This window comes from Pleurodeles waltl, chromosome 7, assembly GCF_031143425.1.
Source record: "Pleurodeles waltl isolate 20211129_DDA chromosome 7, aPleWal1.hap1.20221129, whole genome shotgun sequence".
Classification (NCBI taxonomy): domain Eukaryota; kingdom Metazoa; phylum Chordata; class Amphibia; order Caudata; family Salamandridae; genus Pleurodeles; species Pleurodeles waltl.
In genome coordinates this window covers 1,114,455,258-1,114,482,526 of record NC_090446.1, presented here as the reverse complement: position 1 = coordinate 1,114,482,526, position 27,269 = coordinate 1,114,455,258, and the positions used below count along the sequence as shown (strand labels likewise).

The window sequence follows — 27,269 nt, the reverse complement described above, 5'->3', positions numbered from 1 at the left end:
TCGCCCTGGGCGCTTCAGGGCTTAAACCGGAAGCGCCCAGAGCGAAGTCAATGGGTGATGCTTTCCTCGTCACCCAGGGGAGGGCCTCGAGGCACCTGAACCGAGGAGGTCACGCCCATAGGAGCTGTGACCTCCTCAGTCCAGCAAAGTTCAGCTCAGGTAGACAGGAGTCTGTGCAAATCGTGCATGTCTGCTCCTGGCTGCCTGACCTGAACATGAAGAGTGTCTGTCAGGCTGACCTTTGTTCAGCCTGACACACACTTCATGAGGGGCAAAAGGTGGGGGGGGTGTGGCCCCTCCGCCTTAAAGGGCGGGCCACGCCCGGTCATTATGATGACATGAGGCTGAGAGACTGCCTATGGTCTTACAGATTGTGCTGTTCCATCACAGACATCTGTGCTATGTTCCTCTGCAACAGAACTGGAAGGAATTCTATGATGAAGCGTACCACCAAAAGGTATCCCTGGTGGGTGGCAGTTCTTTAAAGCAAAAGGATTCTTTTCTCCTTGGGTCGACGAGAGGGTTCTTAGATTGAGCCAATCAAATTGAACTCTATAGTTTATGTAAAGTTCTATGTCATAACATAGCAGCCAATGTTTCAGATTGCTATGTGTGACATTTTCATAATTTCAATGTAATAATGAGTGACATTTCACCAACTATGAGTGACACTTTCTTTCAAGCAAAATCAAGCGATGAAAGCAAGGGAACCATATAAATATTGCAATATATTGAGAATCCTATACCTCCCGTTGAACACCAGTGCCACCTTGTGGCCTTTGATAAACACTACACGGAGCGTACCTAGCAAAGTGAGAAACTGGAATTAGAAGGATTTACCGCAGTTCCGGACACAGTTCTTTTGCGTGACGATCTCAGGGATTGCGGTAATGCGGAAACATGGCAGGAAATGTGTTATTCTAATGCAAGATGCGTGACACTTGGCAGGGCTGCCAGAAAAGGATTAGCCCATGCTCTACAGCACCTCTTCACTCCCCTAATGGCTTATGTTTATGGCTATGTTCTGTGTGACAACAATTCTAGACCCTCCCAGATCCAGTTACTTCAGACCACAGGTTTGCCAAGCACTCACATAGAGGCACAATTTTAAATCTTTCAAATTTGTTAATGCATGATGCCTTCTTTCCCAACTATTCCATCACTTTCCTTACTAACAGAGTTTAAAGAGGAATCGATTTCCCAAAACACCAATACACAGCCTGGTAAAGAGGAATCAATTTCCCGAAACACAAATACTCTCTACTGAACTTAGAGTGCCTCCAAAGCAGTGTCTAATCGGATGTTGCTACAAATCTGATTTCTTTATATTGATTTTGTGGGTTTTGAATTTCTGAGTTGTCTGCTGCTCAATTAAGCAATAGTCCCATAAGTATTAATATGAAAACATTGATGTTGCAAATGAGCTGCTATATTTGCTAGGCATTTGATAAACATTCATGATGCTGAAAAGTAAGCATTTTAAACTAGTAATGTTTGCCATTTACCACAAATCGTAGGTATTGGTGATGCACTAAGGGCGTCATTACAACACTGGTGGTGGCCAATGTGGTGGTCCGGCAGCCCCATTACGACTGTGGCGTTAACGCCACAGTCGGCCCACCAGCACAGCCAGATTACTACCGAATGTCAGTCTGGCAGTACTGGCAGTCCTAATCAGCCAGGGCAGCGCTGCCCTGGGGATTTCGGGTTCCTTCTCAGCCGGTGATAACATGGCGGTAGCCCCGCTATGTAAAGGCTGGCGGAGATGAGAGGCAGGGGCCTCCATGGCCAGCCCCGTTGCGCCTCTCACTGTCTGCTTTGCCAACAATGAAAAGTGCAACGGGTGCTGGTGCACCCTACGCACCGCAGCATTGCCACCAGCTCAATTATGAGCTGGCGTCAATGTCGCTGGCTGTTTACCGCTGGGCCAGCAGGCAGGAAATCTGTTTCCGCCTGTCGACCCAGAGGGAAACGTGTAATGGGGCCCATGAGAAGGAGACCGCCCTGCCGGTAACCTGACCGCAGGAGTTTGGCAGACGGCCTTTTTCATCTGCCAAACTCGTAATGGCCCCCCTATATGTATAAGAATGTGAAAGTACGCATCCTTTAAATCTAATGATGTCATAAAATAGGTAGGCTCCTTGTAGAAAGCATTGTCATTTTGAAATGTATATTTTGTATTTATTGTTCAGTAAACTCAAATCTAGGATCACCCTCAGTGTGGCTTTTCAGAACATAAACAGTGTACACTCCTCCGACCAGCTCAGATTGTGGAAGCTCCTCTATAGTGCCTCTATCCAGGAAAGACCAGACCTTTTTGGTTCTGTCTCCCTTTGGTAGATAGTTCTGCAGCGACTGTTTAAACTCAGTACATTAGTACTTACAGATTGTTGCATTCACTGACAGATCCAAGGTTAATCTTCCCTCATTTGTATGGAAACAACACAAGCATTTTCACAAGGTCTTAAGTGATCAGATGTAAAATGTATTGAGTTACTGTTTAACTGCACGCAGCTTGAGTTCTTATAGCTCTGTCCTTGTATTGTCTCAAAAAGTACCCCAGTGTACTGTTGTGGCTGCTGAAACTGGCTTCCCCACTGTTGACAAATCTGATGCAAATTAAAAGGTTATTTTTGCCCTTTGGCTGGATCACGTGTCTATATGTATGCATTTATAGAATCAGAATGCTGTCGCAGAGCACCAATAGGCACTCAGTCTTAGTATCAAGGAAATGCTTGCCATACTGAAAAGGTTTTATTGCCATTCTGGCCTACACGCTAGAACCAAACAGGTGTATTGTTTGAGTCGTATACTGGTATTAATGTTTGGGTAAACTGTGCCTACCACGCATAATGCACAGCTAATATATGAATTGGAGATTGCCTTTTCCTCTTGCACTTGCACTTATACTCTCTTCCTGTCAATATCTGCAATGCATCGGTGGAGTTATTTCAAGTTTGGTAACCGGTAGTCATTGGTGGCTCTCATATCTACTGACCAAAGCCTGTCTGATTGTTGGAAACTCTCCAATTTACACCCATCCCATGATGCCACCCTGTATCATTTTGAATCCAGTTCCTTCATTTACTTGTCTTGTTATTGTTGATAATTAGCATTTGTAAAGTACACAGCTTGCCACTAGACATTAATGTGTCATTGCGGCATATCTATATAGTTTGTGATGTGACTTATCAACCTTTTCCATCACAGGCTGCAATCATATTCGCATTTGTAGTGGTCTATGTTCATAGGGTCATTATGTCATTTTTAAAGAGCTGTGAGTGGAGGCCCTATTGTGCCCCTTTTCCTGATATCATGAACTAACATGAATTCTGATGGCACATTTCCTTTAATCTAAATTGAGTCCTGGGGAGGAGCTTTATATTTCCTTCGACTCTATGGGCGCCGAGTTTGCGGGCGCCAGAATACCGCCATTGCTGGCGGTATGGCTGGCTCCCTATTTTGACTTTTCCAATGGGCCAGCGGACGGTAACAGAGTTACCGTCCGCTGGCCCAGCGGAAAAGTCACATCAACATTGCAGCCGGCTCGTAATTGAGCCGGCGGCAATGCTGATGTGCAGCGGGTGCAGTAGCACCCGTCGCGCATTTCACTGCCCGAAATTCGGGCAGTGAAATGCGCGACGGGGCTCTGCCTGTGGGCCCCTGCACTGGCCATGCCAAGTGCATGGGCAGTGCAGGGGACCCCAGGGGCCCCCTGAGTCCCTTTACCACCAGCCTCTTCCTGGCGGTGCAAATCGCCAGAAACAGGCTGGCGGTAGGGGAGTCATAATCCCCAGGGCAGTGCTGCTTGCAGCGCTGCCCTGGCGGATTATCACCGCCGGGGCTGAAATGGCGGTATACCGCCGGCCCCGGCGGTGCGACCGTGGCGCTACCGCTGCGGTCCAAATACGCCGGGAGGCACCACCAGCCTGTTGGCGGTGCTCCCGTCGTTTTGGCCGCCAGGGTCATAATGACCCCCTATGTGTTATTGCCCCAAAATGTTTTTAAAATTCTCAGTTGTGGATATTATCATAGTTTTGAGATTTTGTTAAAGGATATTTTTCACAGTTCTTGTGAAATGTCATGAAGAATGCATTGTGACTTCTCCTCCTCTGAATACACGATGAAAATATGCCTTTTGAATAACAGTGTAAAAGGAAGCGATCGCATCAGGAAGTAATGATCTGATCTTCCTCCAGATCAGAGTCTATCTAGGGCGGCAGTAAAGATAATTGGGTCTGCATAATCGGTGCTGATTGAACTAATGCTATGTATATGCTTTTCTTATGAATAGGAAGGCTTCTTGGTTCTTCTGAAATTGCCTCCTCTTAAGTTAGTTTTCATTTTTCATGCTCACATTGTGTAGTAGATATCTGCTTAAGGGGATCTGGAGAATATGCCATGATATGTCTGATATCTACCCTTGCTTTAGCAACAGAAAGTGGTGGAGTAGTAAACTATTTTCTCCCAGGCAATAACTTCATATCCAGATTCCATTCTTATCATTTGGTCATGATCGATCAGTGAATGGAGTTGAAATATCTTTGCAAGTTAATTCCTCCTCAAAAACTCGAGATTCTTCAATTGTATTAGATGTCTGGAACTCTAACCTCCTTTCATGGATCTATGTTATCTATGGAGTTATCACTGAGCAACACACGGTTACAAACCCTGTGATGGCATTTCCTAGGGTAGTGAGTGTTACAGGACTGGTAAGACCTAAATGTTGTAGTTATATGTGTATTTTCCAAGAACCCTGCCCTATGGTGACATACTTGTGAGTCGGTCTGCCAAGATAACCAGCCAATAAATAGAAATATTCTCAAGCAACCGTCCATCAATCATTTGGATACTTAGTTGCTGAACTTGGCAAGATTCCTCTTCTCTTTCAGGCCTTCTATGTCCTCTTGAGCAGTATTTCAACAGACCACAGGTAAAGAGCTCTCAACCCAGTGGTGAAAAAATAATATCTAAGAGTGAGCATGTGTCCCTGTGGATTGTGAGTTCCAGGGAGTGCGATCACGAGTCATTCAATGAACGTTTAAAAACAATATAGATATTATGAAGAAAAACAAGGTGCACTATTCCAAACGCAACACTTGTTTGTAGGGGACTGCACCGCGTGTGTACCTACAGTAAGCATACTGCAAATATACATACATTTATGCGGTATGGGGTACACCAGATGTTGACACCAGCAGTAACAGATCTGCCCATGTGTGTTAGAATGGTCCCTGCTATAGTTACAAGCAATAAAGGATCTGACCCTGAAATTGTTTGACTAGCGTATCTTCTTACCCCACTGAGGGAACTGACGTCCATCATAGACTCCATACCTCGAGGGATGGAGAGAAAAGAGGAACTACCAAGCTCAGAGATATCCAGGCACACATCCATCTCAATAGTCTGCGAGTCTGGTGTACAGGGTTCAGGCTCCTCAACCACAACCTGTAAGAGAAGAAATAAATGCTGAGGCAGGAGGACATCAATCAAACAGAGCTAATAACAATCCTCTATCTCCTACAGGCATGCACCAGTTTCACAGCCATCATAATATTTGTTCCTGCCAGTGGCACTCATTACAGTCTGGTAATCATGACATGGACACTCTCTCAGTGTTAGAAACACCTTGTTCTGTAGAGAAACATTGCTTGTATTAGGTAAAACCATTTGATGATGACACTGTCTCTTTGCAACAGAAAAGATTTCCATGTAGTCATTGTACGCTCCATGCAAAGGAAAACCACAGGAACACCCATATTGTGACTTTTTTAATGTGCATTCATACAGTGTGTCTGACCAGCAAGCAATTCAATGTGTGGGTATCTCATAGCAGTGTCACAGATTGATCCTATGTGCGGGTGCTATGTTAGTTACTAGTCTTGTTGTAGGTCCGAGATTAATTTGCCCCAGTTGATGATCAGAGGGGTGACAAAGCTGATCCAGATGTTGACACCAGCAGTAACAGATCTGCCCCATGTGTGTTAGAATGGTCCCTGCTACAGTTACAAGCAATAAGGGATCTGACCCTGAAATTGTTTAGTGCCAAATCTGTTGCAGTGGCTGGTGTTATGTGTATGGACTTATGCAAGTTCCTAGCTCTTAGTCTTATTAGTTTGAAGTAAACATCACTTCAAGGCTCATTTAGGTAAAAGGTGGTTCTAGTTTTCTGTGGGAGCAGAGATGTCATCTGGTTGGACAAAATAAAGGAGGATACTGATACTCTACCTTACTGTGTGTCTGCCTGAAGAGGAACATGAACAGTAACTGAACTGGAAGGACCACCACAGCAACAACCATCCCCACAGCAATGCTCTCTACTGTCACTGGTGTCCGACTTCCCAGGGGAACACTGCCAACAAGATGAAAAAGAATGAAGTTACTACTAAGAAACCAGAGTCACTGAGCCTCACTAAACAGCCTGTTGAATAAACCAGATAATAAAATATGCAGCACCACAACATTCAAACCCAGTGTACCCCAACATCTAGCCCAGCTGTACCCGCCATCTGACGTTCATACACAACAACATGTGGACCTACTTTATATTAACATCTGAATTCCATTCACCCCTAATGGATTGGTGCACTCCAACATTCCATATCTGCAGAACACAAATCTCAACCCGACTGTAAATCAACATCTTAACTTGCTGCACCCTAACTTCTGCACACCACGTAAGTGTAACACATGAACACATGAACTCCTTTCATGAACATATGAACTTCTGTCATCTGCGTGCTTCCATTCACCCATTGTTGCTGAATCTAATACAAATTAGTGCTTCATTCCATGTGCATACTGTATGCACATTTCCTCCCATAATCTCTTGATTTCACACTACCCCACCACATTCTCAGGTGCTATTTTATATCAACAGAAATGGGCCTAGTTCAATTTAATCCTCATTCCTTTACAATCTCACATACCTTGTTTTGAAACAATTCTCACAGAACAATCAAGGGTCTCTCACCTCATCATCATGTTCCCCACCTTCTGCTCCTTAATTACTCTATTACTGCCTAAAAGAATACCCTTGTCCAATATTCTAATTGAAATATATGTACACATACCTCTTCCCCACAACACCCATGGATCCATACCACAGAACACATGTAGCCATGAATAAGTAAACTGTGCACATGCAGCATGTGATTCTCTGCACATGGGTGAAGCGGCTGTGAGGAGGCCGACCCCAAGCAGACCACCATAGATGCCAATCAGAGAAGCCAAGGCGCAGTTGCGCTGGGAAAATATGAGAGAAAGTGCGCAGCTCGTGAGGACCTGAAATCGACAAAGTAAAAATTCTTTGTTAGTGCTGTTCATCGGATGACAAAAACAAATTATGGTTAGCATCACTGGCACCAACTTGACCATTGTCACGTTCAGCATCAGATTTACAGCAACTGTCTTTACAAGATTCAGATTCACTAGTGACATCATTACCACCTATTTCACCTGAATCATATCGATCATTCTTATCACAGGCACCAACCTCAATACTATTTTATATGCTATCAAAATCACTGCTAAACACCTCATCACCATTAGATCTTCCCTTAATTTCACTGCCAGCATACTCACCACAGTCAACTAAACCATCAGCATCACTGCCACAAACTTTATAACTACACCAACTTCATCACCTTTAGATGGACCATTGAAACCACTGTCTTAAGCCCCATCATAAACATATGTTACATCTCTGCCAAGAGCATTGTCAAGAACTCATCAAACAAAGACATTGCTTGTTCAGGGAACAAGCGCTCCTTATGCTGCCAACAAACCATGTTCCAGGATGCCAAGTTCAGTTCATGGCTCAGCGCTAACACCACCCAAACTGGCTGATAAGGCTATCCTCGTAATCACCCAGAGGGGTGCTCCAAGCGCTGCCTGGAGTGCCAGGCACAAAAGGGTGGTAGTGGAACCTAGAATTCAGCGTGGAATAAAGGGCTTTGGTTGCCAAGCAATCCAGCCCTTCCTAACATGGTGGTTTGTCCACAGAGTGTAATTCACGGTTTCCAAACCTAGATAAAGTAGAGCTATTTCCTGTGATGTCATGCACAGGTAAACATGAGAGGAAGGTGCATCAAATCCATTTGCTCACTTATGTTTGGTATCGTTCTTTACTTCTTTCCTGCTCTTCTAAATTCCATGCCTGGAAATCTTGCTTTTTCTTCATCCTAATGTTTGGTGATTTGCTGATTTCTTCAATATTAGTTTTCATCTACTATCACGCGCCACCAGATTGCCAAAAGGTTGTCTCATTTGTGCTATTTTCCTCCTATTAGTAACCCTTTTAAGGAGACAAGAAATACCTTTCACAAGTAATATTCTGTGCATTAGGGCGTCTTGGCTACTGGACAAAGTCACCCTTTCCTTGGGCAATCAAGAAATGGCCTCAAGAGACCTTCTTAGCATCCAGTCCCTGGCATTACGTCAACAATAAATATCACTGGCAATAACCTTGCTACACTGAGATCCATTATTGCTACAACCCATTCATCATAATATCCATATCAATAGCATTAAATGCACCACCCATCAGATTCACCGTTAGCATTGCTATCACTAGTCAACCAGCCAAACCACCTTCTCACACATCTCATCGTCTTAATCAAACTCATACGCATCACCATGGCCAATCCATCATTAACATCACTGTGAAGTGTAATGAGACTCTTTGATATCACTGCCACCAACCTCAACATTCATATCAAGAAAAACAAGGGGTCTACCCTAATAACCCTACTATACCTGGGTTTAATGAATATACTCAAAAGACAAAAGTGGTACAATAGTAGGGACTGATCCAAAAATTGAATTACTCACAATGAACTTCTAAATTGATCATTGGCAATGTATTTTAATTACAACAAAGTAATTCTCTGTGTTTTTATGACATAAAACCCAAGCGACATACAAACATTATATGTGTACTATCCAAAATAGGTTTACATCACAAATATTTACAGAAACATATATACAAATATACCCAGATATACATATACTGTCTTCATCGGTCTCCACAATTATTTGGAAATGTGGTTGTCAAATGTATTGAAACTATCATCCACATGAAAGAGATGGCTGCCAACGTTATCACATCGAATATTTCTGCTTTCCTTGAGCACTTATTAAGGGAAAGATGTGAGCTCTAATCCAAGTCCATACGTTAACTATTTGTATTGCAACATCCTTGTATAAAGGTCGACGCATTCCGGCCCTTTTACATAAGGGCCTCTTCAGGACTCATGGAGAGATGAAGACCTATAAACGGTATATAGAGATCAATTAAACTTCTTTGAAAACTATTTAAAGATAGTGACAAATAGACCCTTCACCGTGCCAGATACTGTCTACTGTGTCACACCAGTGTGTGATGTTAACAGTTCCCTATTAAACATGTATTCAATTTATTAGTACCATCAAAATCACCATGACTAGTGTGATTCAGTGGACTTAGGAAACACCAAGAATATGAATTAAATTGTTGCTAGCCATTCATGCCATAAGCACCTCACTATTAGAAATGGTATTATAATTGCTGAGACACAAAAAAGAAAAAGGAAAAAGGGAGAAAGAATTCTGTAAAAACCCACCTAACCATCATGCTTACAACAGGCTATAGATTGTCTTACATTGAAATTCATAACCCACCCATCAGCTTCATTATTATATTCTCCATCCACATCACTTCCTCCAACCTCACAAGTTTAAAATGCATAGCTGATATAACTGCTGACAACCTCCTCTTTCCAAGATCAAGGATTCATATAAGATCCACCAACTTGATCATCGTATCCAGAATCCACAACACTTCAACTTCAGCAGCATCAGATGCACTATCTGTACCATTTCACCAGCTTCTTTACCATCAGATCAACAATTGATATTGTTTCAAGATTATGATCATATTTCTCCATTTACTTAAAAATATGCTGGAGAATATTATTTACATTTCTTTTAATGACATAAGGATCACCAGCTTTCAGTACTCATCACTCACACATTTCACAAAGTTAATATTTTTAAGAGGCACAAAACAAATATTATTTTAGGCTGAGGAATAACTCAAATGCACGTTCTCAGTGATTACAAAAATATCAGGCCTTTTTTGCTGTCTGTGAAACTGTATATGTTAAAGAAAATTGTCAGCATGTCTTGGGAAGCCATCCTACCCTTCCTTCGTACCTTGGTTTCATGACAGGTGTATAGGGGCACATTACTGAGCGTGTTCCTCAGTTTAACATTCAAAACCGAATCACAGCAAATCAAAATAATAGGACAGTTAGTTTTGGTACTTGCAATTCGTTTGAAATAACTTTGTGAAATACCTTTGGAGAACTAACTTTAGCTCTTCTAGGGAATGTCCTATGGTGAAGTTCCTTGGGAAAGACCTAGTAGTCTCCCATAGAACAATAATGACGATACAGTTGAATGAAACTATAGATTTCAGGTAAAACTATCTGTGTTTGGAGTAGAGAATGTTTTACTTAAGAATTACTCATTGCCTTGTCTGAGACATTATTACCCATTGTTTCTTTTATCTAACCACACTTCTTGAGAAAGTCTTGATTAAACCTTGGCTGTCTGAACTTACTATCCTGGGACACTTACATGGTAAACAGGAGTAACTGACCATGCATTTGGAGTACAATAGCATTGGCCCACCACACAACGAGCATTAAACAACATCACATGCCACAATTGAAGCCCAGTAACCTTGGAACCTGAAGAAAATGCCTCACGCCATGGTTCATATAATGACTTAAAGAGTCTTGTCCTCATATCATTAGTGTTCACAATTCAACATAACTTCTAACAAATCGTACAATTCCATTTATATAAGACACACTGATGCATTCAAATATGTGCTCACAATACGATTTCTGGCTCTACAAAATTGTGTACATATTTTCTTTTTTTAAATGGGGTTTCAATCAGGGAATATGTTTCAAGAATAGATAATATAATTAATTCTAATAAAGCATTTTCACCAATAAAACTGTTTATTCTCCCTTAAGGGAACACTTGAAGACCTCCTAATTTCTTAATGTGCATAGCTGGGCTTCCAATGAAAAATGTTCCCCTTTTTTTCAAAATGTAACTGTCCATATAAACTACGTACACATATGCCCTCGTTTTGAGGCTGGCAGTCTTATGACCGCCAGCCTCGCAGTGGCCGTCAGGACCGCCGCTGCCATGGCAGTCCGACCGTCACATTAAGACCCTGGTGGTTACACCGCCAAGGTACTGCAAGCACCGCCAGGATCCATGATTTTGACGGCCTGGCGGTGGCGGTGATCGCAATCATCCAGGGTGGCACTGCATGCAGCGCTGCCCTGCTGATTATGACCTCATTCTCCACCAGCCTTTTCATGGTGGTTTTACTGCCATGAAAAGACTGGTGGAGAACAGGTGGAGGGAGCCACGGGGGGCTGCACTGCCCTTGCAGTTGGCAGGGGCAGTGCAGGGGTCCCCCCTGCCAAGCACCATGGCAATGTTCACTGTCTGCTGTGCAGACAGTGAACATTGCAAAGGTGCTGGTGCACCCTGCAGTAGCAGCATTGCCACCAGCTTGATTACGAGCTGGAGAGAAGGCTACCGCCTGATTCCCGCTAGGCTGGCAGGCGGTAACCTCTGTTTCCGTCCACCAGCCCAGCAGGAAACTCCTAATGGGTCAGGTGGGGAGATAGCCAGTGTGACGGCAACCTCCCCGTCGGAGGTTCGGCAGGCGATGCAAACCGTTCACCGAACTCGTAATGAGGCCCTACGTTTTCAACATTCATTTGCCTATCTCTGCTCTTGCATTGCATTATTTTGGATTTCCCAAGTCTGTTACTGTTCCCTTGCAGTAAAACAGTTATGTGGTGGCATTTGCCCTAGCTCCACATGATTCCATCCCAGTTTTAATCTCAGTGAAGAAACTGGGTTGTAAGTGGGGATGGGAAAGAGAGACCTAAAAACCTCTTCTATGGTGGTTCTGTTATGGATAGCTTGCACAGCATGAATACCACGTTATAAATACTGTTACTCACTGCTATGACTTAGGAAGAGTGGGAAACAAAAATTGTTTCCCACTGTTGCTATGCCATAACAGAATTCCAGGCCGTGCTGACAGGGTCTATTTAGTTCAATGTTACAGAAGGAAGGAGGATTCCTACATACACATGCTTTTAACTAATACTTTTAAAGCCATGCAACATTTCAGAATTAATCTTCAAGCCAGATTCAATATCTAATATATTATATTTTTATGTATAGCCACCATGTCATTTTATATGCCATCTTCAAGCCAGACTTGTTATCTAGTATATTTTTTTTTTTAGGTACAGCCACTATGACTTTTTAGTATGATGAGCCTGTAACACTTGGGAAGGACAAGCCACCTCTGTATCGTATCCTCAAAAACAGGGACCAATTCAGCAGTGCTAATCTTCTCTTGACAGGAACCTGCACCTGTATAGAATGTGGCCCATGGGGTATCTGACAAGACTTTGAAAATTATTTTGAATAAAAACTTACAAGCAGCTAGGACCTCTTTCTCCACCATTCCTTCATTCTTCTCATTTTCCACAGAGAGCCAGTCCTCTACTAAGAAGTTGTACATGACATCAGTCTGTCTGTCCCAAACAATGACGTGTTGCAGGTACCAGGAAGGGTCCAGCCCTGGAAAGGGACAAAGACGAGTTTGAGATACATGACACCACAATGGTAAACAAACTGTTAGCGGTTTCTCTCCTTTTACTATTATGCTGTTAGCTTAGTGCACAGCAACAGTAGATTGCCAATTCATACTAGATGAGCTAAGTGAAATCCAATTTGCTGTTTTATAACATGTGAACATTGTCCAAGGGCATTAGAACGCTTTGCCACAGACCCTGTTACAGTTACAGATTTTTTAATTATCCAGTTCACTACAGTAATCACCTCCAGTTCACACTCAATAGCTCTGATAAACCCACTGGCCACTAAAGCATTTTCCTAAATTGCAACGTACATCACTCCTAATCTTAAAGACTATAGTTTACATACATCTTTCCTGGCCCTCATTATCATCTCTGCTAACCCTACTTGTCCTATACATCTCCCCTGATCATAAAGGCCTTTCTCTATATCCCCTTTCCTCCACTGAACATCATCTATATCAACCTTAACATTACATTGTCCGTATGTTCCTAAACCACAGACACTATCATAATCTTTTCCTTTAACATGCTAGCCTAGACACCATTGATATACTCTCTTACAACATATACTAACACATCATTCATCTGCCATTTTAGGTTTCTACTTCTCTCCTACTCCCACAGGCCACCATAAACATATATTCTAACTTTGCACATCATCATGTACAACTCTCTTGACTCCATAGACTTTCCTAAGTACCTTACCTAATCCTACAGACACACGTCTACATCTTCGTAATGCAGAAGTGTGTAATGCATATCTCACCAAGAATGTTTGCCATTGCACCATGATTAGGATTGAAGGGTTCTGCTTTGGGAAAAGGCAGAAATTCACTTGAAGGGAGATGGGAAATACTGGGTGTGTGGAGCAGAAGGGGGCATGTTGAAAAAAATCTTAGGTTTCAAGATCAAGTTCAAATCTGTATTGCTATACATAGATAAGAATGCAATTGATTTATTAGAACTACCATACCATAACATGACAGAAATTAGAATACTTTCTGTAAATGTAGACAGCCTGAAAAACAGGAGGACAAAGAAGAAAAATAGAGCATTATTAGCAGTGTTCATGAATAAAACCCTCAATGATACTACTGAAAGAGATTTATATCAAAGAACCTTAGGAAAAAAATCAGTAATTGCTCACTTTTTTTCCATTAGCCTTTTCTTTGGCCTCTACAGCACAAAGGTGAGTAGCATCCTGAAGCTCTTGTAAGCTCCCGGGAGTCACTCAAAAATTGTGGAAGATGAAGCTGGTAGATGGGTAGCTGAATGACAAAGTTTGACATTAGTCTTACATTATGGTCCTCTGGACAATGAGCCGAGATCTATTTACAAATCAACTGACAGAATTTCTGAAATTATTGATAGTAATGGGGATTGATCTTTCTTCATTAAATTCCTCCAAAGTAAATAATATTCAGAGAAAGCTCCGTGCACTTTTAAAACAGAGCTTAGAGTCATAGATTCATTTAGGACCTTACACAGCACACTGAAATGTTTTTTGTTTTTAGGGAGATTTCAGACAGCCTTTCATATAGATATTGTTTCAATCTCTAAAAATGTTCAAAAGATCTCAACTAAATTTATCCACAATTATTTTTCAGATCATACAGCTTTTAATCTGTTCATGATGCCATGGCCAAAATCAAAATTTAGTAGGAAACATGTAAAGTCATTAATTACAAATGCGATATTTGTTAGAAATAAAATAAAAGGCAGAATAAAATATTTTTTTAGCACAACTTATGAACTGCATCTTAGGGACATACTTGGAAAACTTACAAAGCCACGCTTAGAAGTGAGATAATAGCTTTCTCTGCGTAATCAAGGAAAATTCATGACAGCAATTGTTCGTAATACAGAACATCCTTAATCAAGCAGAAGTTAATCTGAATTAAAAAATAATAGGCAGAATTATTGTAAATGGGAGGTGGCAAATGACAAATTCAGATCATCCCTATCAGAGAAAGAGCTAAATCATTCTCGGTCAGCAAGTCAGCAAGTTTATGAGGAAGGGGAATGTACAGATAAGCTATTGGCTTAGTACATTAAGACACATTCTGTAACTAACACAATAAGTAAAATATTCAACTCCAAGAATAACTCCATTATACAGAACCAACTCCCTTAGAAAATAAATTTTGGGAATTCTTTCATAATATCCTATGAGAACAGGTGGCCATTTTGGACAGAAAAATCTGACAATGTTTAAGTGATTTGAAAATCTTTCCTTTATCATCTCTATAGGCTACCTAACTAAGGGACTCATTTTGAGTTTGGCTATCCCACCACTTGACCGCCAAACTCACGGGAAGGACGCCACCCCTATAGCGGTGACGCTCCCCCTGAACGTATTACAATGTTCCAGCCGAGCTGACTGGTGGGAACATTGGAATACTCATTCCTGATGGGCTGACCAGCAGGAACAATGTTAGGATATTGATCTCATCTCCTTTAAGGGAGTCAAGGTCAATATCCTAACACTTCAGCGCCCAACAGTGCGCATTCCAATGGCGCAGGGCTGGGGGGCCCTGCACTACCCATGCCCATGGGCATGGGAACTGCAGGCCCCCCCTGCAGTCCCCAGCACTGGCTTTCCACCAGCCTTTTAATGGCGGGGTCCCCACCATGAAAAGGCTGGCAGAAACAGGGGTTGTAACCAGCCAGGCAGCACCAACTTAAGCGCCGTCTGGCTGGTTACAAGCCCGACGGCTGGCTGTCCCCTGACGGGTCTGCCCACCAGGGTTGTAATTGGGCAGTCGGACTGCCAAAGTTGAGGTGGTCTAACCGTCAACGCGAGTGTGGCGGTCCTCAGACTGCCACACTTGTAATGAGGCCCTAGTACACCCATTTCAGCAAGATGCAATTGTGCACGTAATTAAAAACTTTCCAAAGGGGAAAACTTCAGCTGAAAATGGCTATCCATCAGAATGCTACCAAAACTTTGTAGTGGATCTAAAAATCTATTTATATTTAATGTTATCGTCAATCGAGGTAATATCCCAACCTCCTTTCACAAAGGGATTCAAGTAAGCTTCCTAAAAAAAGGGAGAGATCCATTACATCCTAATTCTTGTCATCCTATAACCCTATTGAATACTGATTATAAAAATATTTGCTAGACAAATATGTAGTTCAATTTTATGCACTGCTAAACCTGTTACTGAAAATTCCAGGTAGATAGTCAGATGCCTCTAAATTTAGCATACACTTCAACCCAGGATAGGTCACTGCACACACTTTGTACTGTCCCAAAAGAGCAATGCCAGTTCACTGCTCGAATATTTTTTCAAAACATGGTATAATGAACCATTTAGCAAAATTAATTTTAAGATTTAGGAGTCACATGAGCATAATTTAAAGCTATTGCCACGTGCAAACATCATGAGAATGCATTTTTATGCTCAAAGGTTAGTGTATTACACCTGACACCAGTGCTTCCCAAACCTTTAAGAACCATGGCCCACTTTTTAGATCAACTAACTTTCGTGACCCACATAGATTTAATGGACATGAGGAGGGGGATTTTTTTTAATGTAACTAAAGCATTGTGGTAACAAACTGTCATTTACAGACAGTGCATTTTCCATTGAACACAGAAATGGCCACTAAATTTGCACAGACATACAATTTTTTGATAAAACTATATTGCACACAAATGATAACGTGTGGAAATACGGTTTCGGTGAATATGTATCATTTGTGCATCACCAAGTAAAAGTGTTTTGACTTGCTTTGGTACTATTAGAATATTTCTTTCCATCACACTTAAGAATTTAACAAAAAAGTGCTTCATTTTTGCTTTTCTAGCTGCTGAATGTGTGCAGTTTATTTACATGTACTTATATTTTGTGTGTTACAAAAAATGGCATCCTATAGCCTTTCCATTCACATTCTCTGTACCCCAGTAAGATTGTCACATAATTCACTTTACTTTTCTTTCTCTCACTACAAAGAAGAGTTTGTGAACACCAATCCCCATTTTAAAAAATAAGCAGCAATCTGTCAAAAGATGTAGCTTGACATTTGAGCTCTGAAGCGCAGCAAATGTTCACCCTGATAAGTCATGCTGATCATAAAGCAGTACATTATTGATTTATGGCTGCCTTTACAAAAGTAAAAGGCAGCCAAGATATAGTTAATTAGTAGGTTTTATTGTTGGTCCCTACATATTTCGACTTTAATAAAGTAGTAATAGGTAGGGAAATGTATTACTATTTTTGCATATATTTGTAAAAAAAAAAGTTTACAGAATACTGCCCTAGTACCTACAAAGTACTGCAGTAGTTACTGGAAAAATAAAAAAAAATTGTGAAAATTTGGCATTAGGGGGAGGGGGGGGGGGGGGGTGTTCGGCATTAGGAGGCCCAGAAAAATGGCGCAGCGGGATCTGTGAGATTCCACTGTGCCATTTCTAACGTAATTTTTAATGCCTGCCTAAGGCAGGTGTTAAAATGAGGATCCCATTGTTTTCAATGGGCCTTTCTTTCACGTTGCAGGATTAGCGTGAATATTTTTTGCGCTAATCCTGCAAAGCGCAAAACTAGCATCAACATTTTTGACGATAGTTCCCTAACACCCACTATGGTGCGCCCTACCTTAAACGCCGCACACATGGTGGCATTAGAGGAGATGCAATGGGGTGCTGGAAAAGTGGCGTATCATGACATGATGAGCCACTTTTCATGAGTTTGCCCCATAGTGTAATACATTGTATTTTTTTAATAATTTTATTTTGAAAAATTCTGAGTAGAGCAGTAGTTTCTAGGTTGTAACGCAGTACTCTGTTATTCTTTTAAGTGAATATGAAAACATTGCAGAAACGCTGTAATACGCTATGCTAGTGAACTATAGTATTGTAGAGCTTATTTTTCAATGTTTTAAATATTACATTTTTAATTATTTTTAAGTACTGCAGTACTTCCTAGGTGGTACCGCAGTACCCCATTCCCTTTTTTTAAATATATAGAAACATAAATATTTTTCCCTACCTGTAACGAGTGGGGAAACATATAAAACCTACTACTTACGTTTATCTATAGCCCTAACCCAGAACACAGCCAAAGTGTGGGAAAGACAACATGGCTGCCTTTTACTTTAATAAAAAGAGAAAACAATGGTCCCTAAGCGGGAAGTGTGAGCCTCAACTTCCTAGGCAACCATACACAACCATCATTCAATTGGTTTACACAAGAATCAAATCCATTTTATTAAATTAGTTTAAAAACAAATAAAGTTGACGTTTTCTTTTCATACATTTTCTGGAAATGTGGTGCTCCTGAAAATGCTGGTCCTTGGGTTACTGGGTTTCCCCCTGTTTCTTTGCGTGTTCAGCTTTATAAAGGCAGCCATTACCCAATCATATTCTGCCTTGTCATCAGCATGCACCGTGAAATACAACAGTATTTTCCTGGTATTTCATGAAGTTCCAGAGTATTTGGCTACCTCAGATATCACTAAGTTTAATTCTCTTCTAACGATAAAAATACTTCTCCTACTTACTTGCACTACTGAAAAGGATCATCTACACACCATAGTCTATAATCCTGCCAAATGTTTTGAAATGTCATCAAAATTCGACAGGCTGTTTAGCCAGTACAAAGTGAATGGAAAATGCATTGGCAGAAAAACATGGTTTGGGACCCTTCTTTTTTCTTTGCAACCCCTTTAACAAGCAATTTTGCATCAAAATTCAGAGGAATTCCTATTACCTAACTTTAAATAAAGAAAGGCTAACGATTCTCTGTAATATTAATCTATCTATCTATGTAAATTTACTATATATATATATATATATATATATATATATATATATATATATATATATATATTTATATATTCACTGAGAAAACCAAAGGTTACAGGGACGTTATAGTTAGTTTAGTCTGCTTTGGATCCGTGGATCCTTTGCGATTTTATGCAGGGGGATGCACTGAGCACTGCGGAGGATCCTCAGATCTGCAGATTGGCTGACAAAAAATTGGGCAATGTGTTCTATGGGGTCAGAATACCTCTATCCTGGCACCTTATGTTTCCCCCTTTTTTCTTTCCTTCCCTTGGCCAAAGCTAGAAAGAAAATTGTGACCACAACCTTTCTTTCAAATTGTGGCCAGCCAATTAGGGCATTGCTTTTGTTTCCGGGGCTTGCGGATCCCCCATGAACAGATCCACAAAGGATCCGGGTCCCTAGATATATATATTTTATTTGCTCTAATTACTCCAAAACTACTGAACAGAGTTGCACCAAACAAAAAACAGAGATCTTTCTGGACCAAGATCTGTCTTTCTGTCAAATTTGGTGTAAATTCGTTCGGCGATTTGGTGTGTAGTCGTGTTCAAAAATTGGAAAATTCCCATAGACATAACATGGGGAAAAAGTGATTTAGGATCCAACCTTTTTCTCCACCCCTGCTTGACGAATCCCCCCCAAACTTACAAGTTTTGAAAGTTTCGTGAAGATTCGTCAAAAGGAGTCAAAGTTATTAGCAAAACAAAAAACGCTTTGTCTCCTGGAAAAGTTGGTGCTAACTGCCAGTACGTATATTCATTGAAAAATTACAAAGGTTAAAGTGACATTATAGTTAGGACTTTTAATAATATAAAAACTAATGTTAAAAACCACTGAAATTCACCAGTTATAAATTACTGAGCTCATTATACCTTGCGCTCCCACCATACACTGTAACATATGACTTCATATATTACATCACTCATGACATGTTAAATGACATTCTTGATGACATCGCTGATGATATCTTAAATGACATCACTGATGCTAGGATCTACATTGGAAACCCACCATAAACATGCCCTTACCTACATGACACAGAGCATCATAGTTTCCACATGCAACTCCAAACACCGCATTTTACATTGACTCATAGTGCCTCATTATGAGTGGGGCAGTTGGACCACCACAACTCCAATACGGTGGTGGTGAGGCAGACATCAAGCCGGCGGCCTCACCACCTTCACATTACAATGTTTCCAATCGGCTGAACAGCGGAAACTGTCTTATTACAATTTTTCCGCTGGTCAGTCCAGTGGAAACAGTGCAGCAGCATTGGCCTCGACTCACTTAGGGAGCCGAGGCCAATGCCGTCGCACACAGCACATTCACTATGCAGACAGTGCACATTCCAAGAGTGCTCACAGGAGGCCCCTGCACTGCCCACGGCATGGTAGTGGGCAGTGCAGCTCCCCCCGTGGCCTCCTGCACTGATTTTCCGCCAGCTTTTCAAGGCTGTGATCAGCGCAGTGGTACCAAACTCGGCACTGCCATGGCTGACCACAACTTCGACTGTTGCCAATCTGTCAGGACCTCTGATCCCGGTGGAGGTGATGGTTTCTGGGTGGTCCGACTGCCACAATCATAATCTGGCAGTCCGACCGCCAGGAGTGCAGTGTTTTGACCGGTACTGCGATTCAGCGGTCTCAAGACCGCCAAACTTGTAATTAGGCCTATACTGTCTAGACAGCTTCCAAAGCATGTCTTGTGTCATATACTATCACATATAATGCCCAGAACCAACCACACATCTCTGCCTAGCAACATATATCATCAAAAGCATCTCCTTTAGTTTTTGACTATTCTCAGTACCCTGTGCACTTTCCATAGTCCTGTACATCTCTCCCAACTGGATTGTTGCTACCTTATAATGTCAGCTACATCTTCTATAACTGTTACTTGGATAACTGCATATCCTGTAGCCATTTGTTTGCTCTACTGTCCTTTCCGTTCCCTTTTCCTGGACCTTTTTGATGACACCATTTACCCTGTGTAGTTAAAATGGAAGGTATGAACCAGGAAAAAGAATGCCCACATCCACCTATTCACAGAGTACAAAAGGCCACAAGCAGATATGTATTTGCAGTTACAGTCTATTAGAAAATAGAAATGTCTAGAGCTCCAGTCACCAGCTCAGTCATACCTGTGTTATCATGCCATATACGAATTTTCCAGATCTCTCCTAGGTTGGCGTCAGTCTCCACTTGAAAGATATCTTGGCTGTTTCTCTGGAATGCCCAGGCTTTGTCCAGGTGTCGAGAGCCACTTTTGTTCAGTCCATATAAGCTAATTCCTATGTGTGCTGTGGTTCCTACAACACAGTAATAGGCAGCACATTTGGGTAAATAAGAAAGACTTAAATGTCTCAGGATGCATCGAATACAATGCTAGGACTGCTGCTAATGTGATTCAAAAACCTTGAAAATATCACAGCTGGTGCACAATGTGTCACTAATGTTTTTTTCCTGGCGAATATTGTGCATGGAAGATATTTCAGCTAAGTGTTTGGAATGTTGTGAGAATATTATGAATACAGCATATGAAGACAGTAGAAAGAAACAATGATATTTCATCCGGTTGTGTGTCGGAACAATGCAAGCACTTAACACGCCTGTCTTAAGAATGCGGGCCGAACCACGAATGCATCTCTACAACACATTCCTTTACCACGCAAGTCATTACAACGACTTGCGTTGGGGAAAGCGCTGGACTTTGGAATAGAACGATTTACTATTCCAACTCCACTCTGCACCATAGGAGGGAAAGTGTTGGACTTAAAGTCTAACATCAGTCCAACAACGCTTTCCCTAAGGCAGGTTGTTATAATGACTTGCATGGTAAAGGGATGCATTGTAAAGACACATTTGTGGTTCAGGCCATGTTGTAAAGGCACAGCGTGGTTCGAGCCACGTTGTTAGGGCTGTTTCCAAATTCATCCTCGTCGTGAAGACTCAATGTGGACCATTCGTATTATTTGACATCAGTGTGAAGAAGATGAGATTGTGTATTTCTAAGGTGGTTAATGGTACGATACTGAGGTTCTCTCAGAGTAAAATATGCTCTGTAAATATCTCAAGCCACCTGTGTGAAGGCATCAATAATATTTCAGGCTAAACAGATTATGAAGTGTTCCTTCTCTAAAATTGCAGATTATCAAATATGGCTTCAGTGTTCACAATTTCATGGTATTCCCACTCCGTGCAATCCAGCTCTCCATGATCCCACATCAAAGACCAACCATGAGATCACAACTCTTCCGATTTCTTCCTCAAAGATTCACAACTAGAATTCAGCTCTTCCTGAAGTCTTCTAGAATAACAAAACTAAAGACCAACTCTCCATGGTGCCTCCTCATCATTTCATCACCACATCAAAAGCTGACCTTACATTTTCACAGACCACCTCCACTACACACACACATGTGCTTCATCAGAGCTCCACCACTACACCTGCACTGCCCCAAGTGTTGCCTCAGAGCTCCACCACCTGGTGTTTAAATGGTGCTTCAACAACAGCATCTAACTCACGAAAGCACTTACAGCACAACCCATTGCAGACCCACACTACCCTTGTGTGCACAAAATCTCTACCGCACCAAAACTATCCGTGTGGTTCTTCAGAGCTAAGCCAACAGACCACCATTTTCCCTTTTGCTTTTCAGAGCTCAACAAAATTACATCATCTCTCTTCTGTTAGAGATTCACAATCAGACCCAAACTATCCTTTGTGCTGGTGCAGAGCTCTCCTGCCATGTTCCAACTATCCCTGGTGTTTCATCAGAGCTCTACCACATCTGGTGCTCCTTCAGAGCTTCACCACCATTGTATTGGCTTTTCTGGCAAGCCTAGAGTCTGCATGTATTAGTTAGGGACCCTCTGCGCTGTGGTTGTAATCTCTTTTTTCTAATTACATTCTCACTGTACAAGCATCGAAATACGGAATCAAAAGAGTTGGTAATTGCCCAATTCGTTACTACAAATCCTTGATATTTTGAATTTAAGTGTTAAGTCTCCCTACTCAAAAAGCTGGCATTCCTTTCTTCCTAAATCCCATTACAACCACAGTGTCTACTTGGCATCTACGAGACCAGGATGTACCAGGGAGAGGAGCAGGAGCTATGTAGTTGGTCCTTTAAAACATTTTATTTTATTTTATTATAATCTTCTTTGAGAGGAACAGCTGCTCGTGGAATAATGAATTACTAGTGAGTAATCAAACCAGTACAGCTTGTGAGGTCCACACACCCATTCATCACTGAATGAATTTCCTGCAAAAACGAAGATATACACTGGTACACTGTTTCTGCACCCCTGGAAAATGATAAACATCCTGAGTTAACCCACCTGAGCCCCGCTTCCACCCAGTCTTCACAATGACCCAGTACTTGTAGCGCCCTGGCTGTCCGCAAAGAGGCATAATGCCCACACGAGTGATATCAATGTCATCCAGTTTATGGGAAATGAAGACCAAAACGAGGTAAATGGAGAAGAACGCAGCACATGTGATGAGCACCAAGTGACTCTGCCGGGAGACTGCACTCTGCAACCAGAGAGAAAAAGCACACTGATTATGGCGAAGCAAGCAACTTTTTACGTGCATGTTTTATTTTATGTCTTTTAGACTTTGGAATAAATTAGTTAGTAATAGGAACAAACATACAAAATGCAGCTACTAGAGACACTTAATAAGTACACCCTGACGGCAATGTTGTCATACACAAATACAAATTTGAGTTACAAAGAAATTATGTTACACAAGCACGAAAAATGCAAAATATAGTTACACATGGAATAAAAACATTTAAGTTTGTGAAAAAAAAGCACTCGGTTCTAATTTGCAGTGTGAGAAAGTTATGAAATAAATAAGACTTCAAAAACCAAAAAGCCTGCGACAAGACAAATATATACTGGAACAGAATTACATACTCATGGAGAAAATGTACAGAGTTCTTTGTAGGACTTGTAGATGACGAACAGCTTTAATCCTAGTCTCTTAGGATCCTCCTGTGATCTTTCACTTGCCAGCAAATTAAATATGCTTATCACACATCTGGCCCTTGAAGGCTGTGCAGCAAAGTTTGAACTCAGTCCTAAAGTGCAAGGATAAGCAGTGCAAAATAAACACTACCAGTATAATGTGATTACATTTTCAAAAGCTAGGAATCTGGGGTCAGATGTATTAATATCTATTGCAAAGTACTGGTCGCATACTTTGACCAGTATTTTTTGTGACCAGTAAAGATTTTTAAGAATCATCCTACGTATGGATATGTAGGTTCTTGACAAATATGAATTGTAGTGGGTGAGAATCCAACCTTCCTCATGATTAATAATAAGGTAGGTTGCAAATTGTAACTCAATATGAATAAAGGCAATCATAGGAATGGTAGCTTGCTAGGATCAGCAGTCCATCATGTCTGTCATTTCTTTCTTTAAATCCAAAATATTTTCATTTGTTTTAAGAAAGAAAGCAGGCATACATTCATCATTGCGATACAGACAAAGGTTGGGCAGCTGCATGGGTAATACCAGGCATATGATATACAGGTTACGCGTGAAGCACTGTTGATCTGCATACACTTATTACTACTATATCAATGACAGCTGGGTAAACAAAACAATTGAGCTGATGATACAATATATAAGTCACAATTATGAGAAAACACTGAGGACCTGGGGGGCCTACATTACAAACAACTTTAGCAGTAATTCAAGAAGTTGATATGGGCAGATGCGAACAGATCTATCATTACCTGTGTGCTTGTGTGCTTAAGATCTAATAAGTGCATGTTATTCTGAGAAGTATATCATAATGTTGTATCGCCTTAATAGTCAAGATAAACCAAACGTGATAAGAAACTGGGGAGTGAAAGGCAGGGGGAAGTGGGTGGGATACCCGCTATCTAGGAGTGAGTGGTTATGTTCAAGAAACATGTTATAGGTTGAGCTGCAAGGCCTCACAAATTTACTTTGTCTAGGGATTGCCATACTACACTGGAAATAGGGGGGAAGGACTGGTTTTTAGACTGTAAGCTATGTGCACCTCAAAGATATGAGACCCATGCCCACCATGTGTGATGTGACAGACGGTTGAATGATTTCCATTTAGAAAGAATGACCATTACTGCAATGGTCAGAAGAAGATATATCAGTGCAATGTCATTGTCTCCTAGGGTCAAAGCGGTTGCTGAGGCCCAGGGACCCAGTGCTACCATGGGAAAGGTTAAAGATATGGGTATGTTAAATATAGCTGACAACTGGTTTTGTATCGGTAGGCAGTATGAGTCAAGCATTTAGCATTCAAAAAACATGTGTTGGTGTAAGCCTGTTTCTTGGTTACAATTCCAGCATTTGTTGTCTTCTCACAAGTTTAGTTTAAGCAGTCTGGATGGGGTCTAATGCAGGAGATTATTTGTGAAGAATATGGACTGAATAAGAGAGGGAGCAATGTTATTGCATATCCTTGTGTTGAAATGTTTGGCCCATTTGGTGTGTGAAATCGAATTTTGAGATGGTTGTGGGTTGTAAAGGAACTTGTAGATTTTAGAGGCAATATGTCCAGAGTATTGCCATTGTGCGCATCGGGTCACTAGAGTGGAGTGTTTAGGATGGTTGAGTTTGGAGAGTTTAACATTAATCGCTAGGAAGCAGTAGAAATCTAAGTTGGAGAGGTTGTACATTTTGGCCAGAGCTAAAAAGGGGAGCGGATCGTTGTTGTTGTCGTAAAGGCCCTGATTAGCCGGATGCCTTTGAAGGCCCACAAGAGTACAATGGTAGGAGCGACTTCAGCAGTGACGTTTGGATTGAGTGATAAAGATGCCCATATGGAATTATGGCTAGATTCCGGCAAACGTTTGTCTAGCAGCTTTAGTACGTTTGCAGTGTCCGTAAGTATGCAATGGGATTGAGATGGCATAAATTTCAACATTGTGATAAAAGAAGATGTACTAAAAGGGGAACATATATCATGTTCAATCTGCATCCAAAGTCGGGTATTTGGTGTTTCTGGGATTAGCCAGACAGTGCCCTGAGCTGTCAGGAAGGCTGATTGATAGAGGTTTCAATTTGGTAGGTTACAGCCTACCGAGGGATGCTCTTCCTAAGGGACTTATATGAGATCCTCACTTTTTTATCATTCCAAAGGAACATTGAGGTGATTTTATCTGTCTCCTGGAAAAAGAGGGTGGAGAGTTTCAAGGGTAGCATGGATGACAGAAAATGTACTATTGGAATGATCATCAGTTTGAGCGTTTGAAGCCTACCTCACTACAAGATAAATTAGGGTGACCATGCGGGCAAGAGATCTCTAACCTTGGCGATTGTCTGTGATTCATTATAGAGTAGTGTGTCTGTTAGGGTTTTACAGAACCCAATCCCCAGATATTTGAGACCTTTGGACTGCAACTTAAGTCCTGAGTCACCTAAGCGTGAAGGGTGGCAAGTGGGTTTACGGGAAATACCTAAGTTTTGTCCTTGTTTAAGGTACATCCAGAGGTCTCTGAAAACTTATGGATGATATTGATGATACAATGGATAGCAAAGTCAATGTCCTCTGAGAAGATAAGGATGTCATCCGTGTATGCTGCTGTTTTATACATATTTGTGCCAAATTGGAGATATATGATACCAGGAACAGTTTTAAGTAGTTTAAGTAAGGGGTCAATAGTAAGTAAAAAGAGCAAGGGGGGGAGAAGACATCCCTCTCTTGTACCTTGATGTAGATCAAAAAATGTGGAGGTGGAACCGTTAATCCTGATATTTGCTTTGGGATTCGCGTAGAGTGCCAACACCAAATTAATAAATGAGTTGCCAAGCTTATAGGACTCAAACACAGCGTTAAGAAAAGACCACGGCACTTTATCGAAAGCCTTTTTGGCGTTGAGTGCGATCAGCTCTGTTGGTAGTGAGGAAAGGCAAGCCTTCTCTATTATATGGCAGAATATACTAATGTTGTCTCTGGCAAGGCACCCTTTGACGAACCCTGTTTGGGAGTTATGAATAAGTTTGGCAATCCAGTTTTCTAGCCTGTTGGCTAAGATTTTGGCAAAAACTTTAGCTTCAATATTTAGAAGAGAAATGGGGCAAAAGTTCTTGGGGTCAGAATGATCTCTGACCCCTTTGGGAATGACCTGTTTAGTGGCTTCAGAGACTGAGACAGAGACCTTTCCATGCTGAGTAAAGTGATCAACCTATTTTTGAGGGGTTTGAAGAGCGAGGAATTAAAGGTTTCATAAAAAACAATGGGGAAGCCGTTGGGTACTGATGCCTTCCCTGAACAAATAGATTTTATTACCTTAACAATCTCTTCCTTTTCCGTTGTCTTATTCAAGTGTATCCTATCTTCTTTGGAAGCTGAAGCAATAGGAAGGGAGTTGAGGAACTCTAGGCACTTTGTTTTATTGCATGACAATTGCTGGGTGTAGAGCTTCCTAAAAAATTATTTGAAAACCTAAAAAAATCTCTTTGGTTTCAATTTTTTGGGAACCGTATTGGTCCGTAATATGAGTAATTTGGTTATTGAGGTTGTTAAATTTGAGAGTGGAGGCTAGCAATTTGCCGGCTCTTTTGCGGAGTATGAGTTGTCTGGATTTTTGGGCATGTATACTGAGGTAGGCCCTTTTACTGACTATGGAGTTAAAGGTGTATTTTGCCTGCTTGATGTCTGTAAGTAGGGACTTGTTTTTAGACTGTTTAAAAGCTTCCTCTTTATGTTTGATTTCAGCATCTAGCAATTACAGATTTCTCTTAATTTCGCCATTGTTTTAGACATTAGTTTAATGATTTGCC

At 41.3% G+C, this 27,269-nt stretch overlaps 1 protein-coding gene across 1 annotated transcript in view; it reads right to left on the bottom strand.

Moving 5' to 3' along the window:
• Positions 1-27,269, bottom strand: part of LOC138246998 (polycystin-1-like) — a 521,270-nt gene that overhangs the window by 204,036 nt on the left and 289,965 nt on the right. The window contains exons 27-32 of the mRNA XM_069201747.1: positions 22,827-23,022; positions 20,627-20,794; positions 12,529-12,672; positions 7,074-7,284; positions 6,229-6,352; positions 5,299-5,448 (exon numbers count right to left, since the gene is read on the bottom strand). Coding sequence (XP_069057848.1) covers positions 5,299-5,448; positions 6,229-6,352; positions 7,074-7,284; positions 12,529-12,672; positions 20,627-20,794; positions 22,827-23,022 — 993 coding nt within the window. The remainder of the gene's footprint in view (positions 1-5,298; positions 5,449-6,228; positions 6,353-7,073; positions 7,285-12,528; positions 12,673-20,626; positions 20,795-22,826; positions 23,023-27,269) is intronic.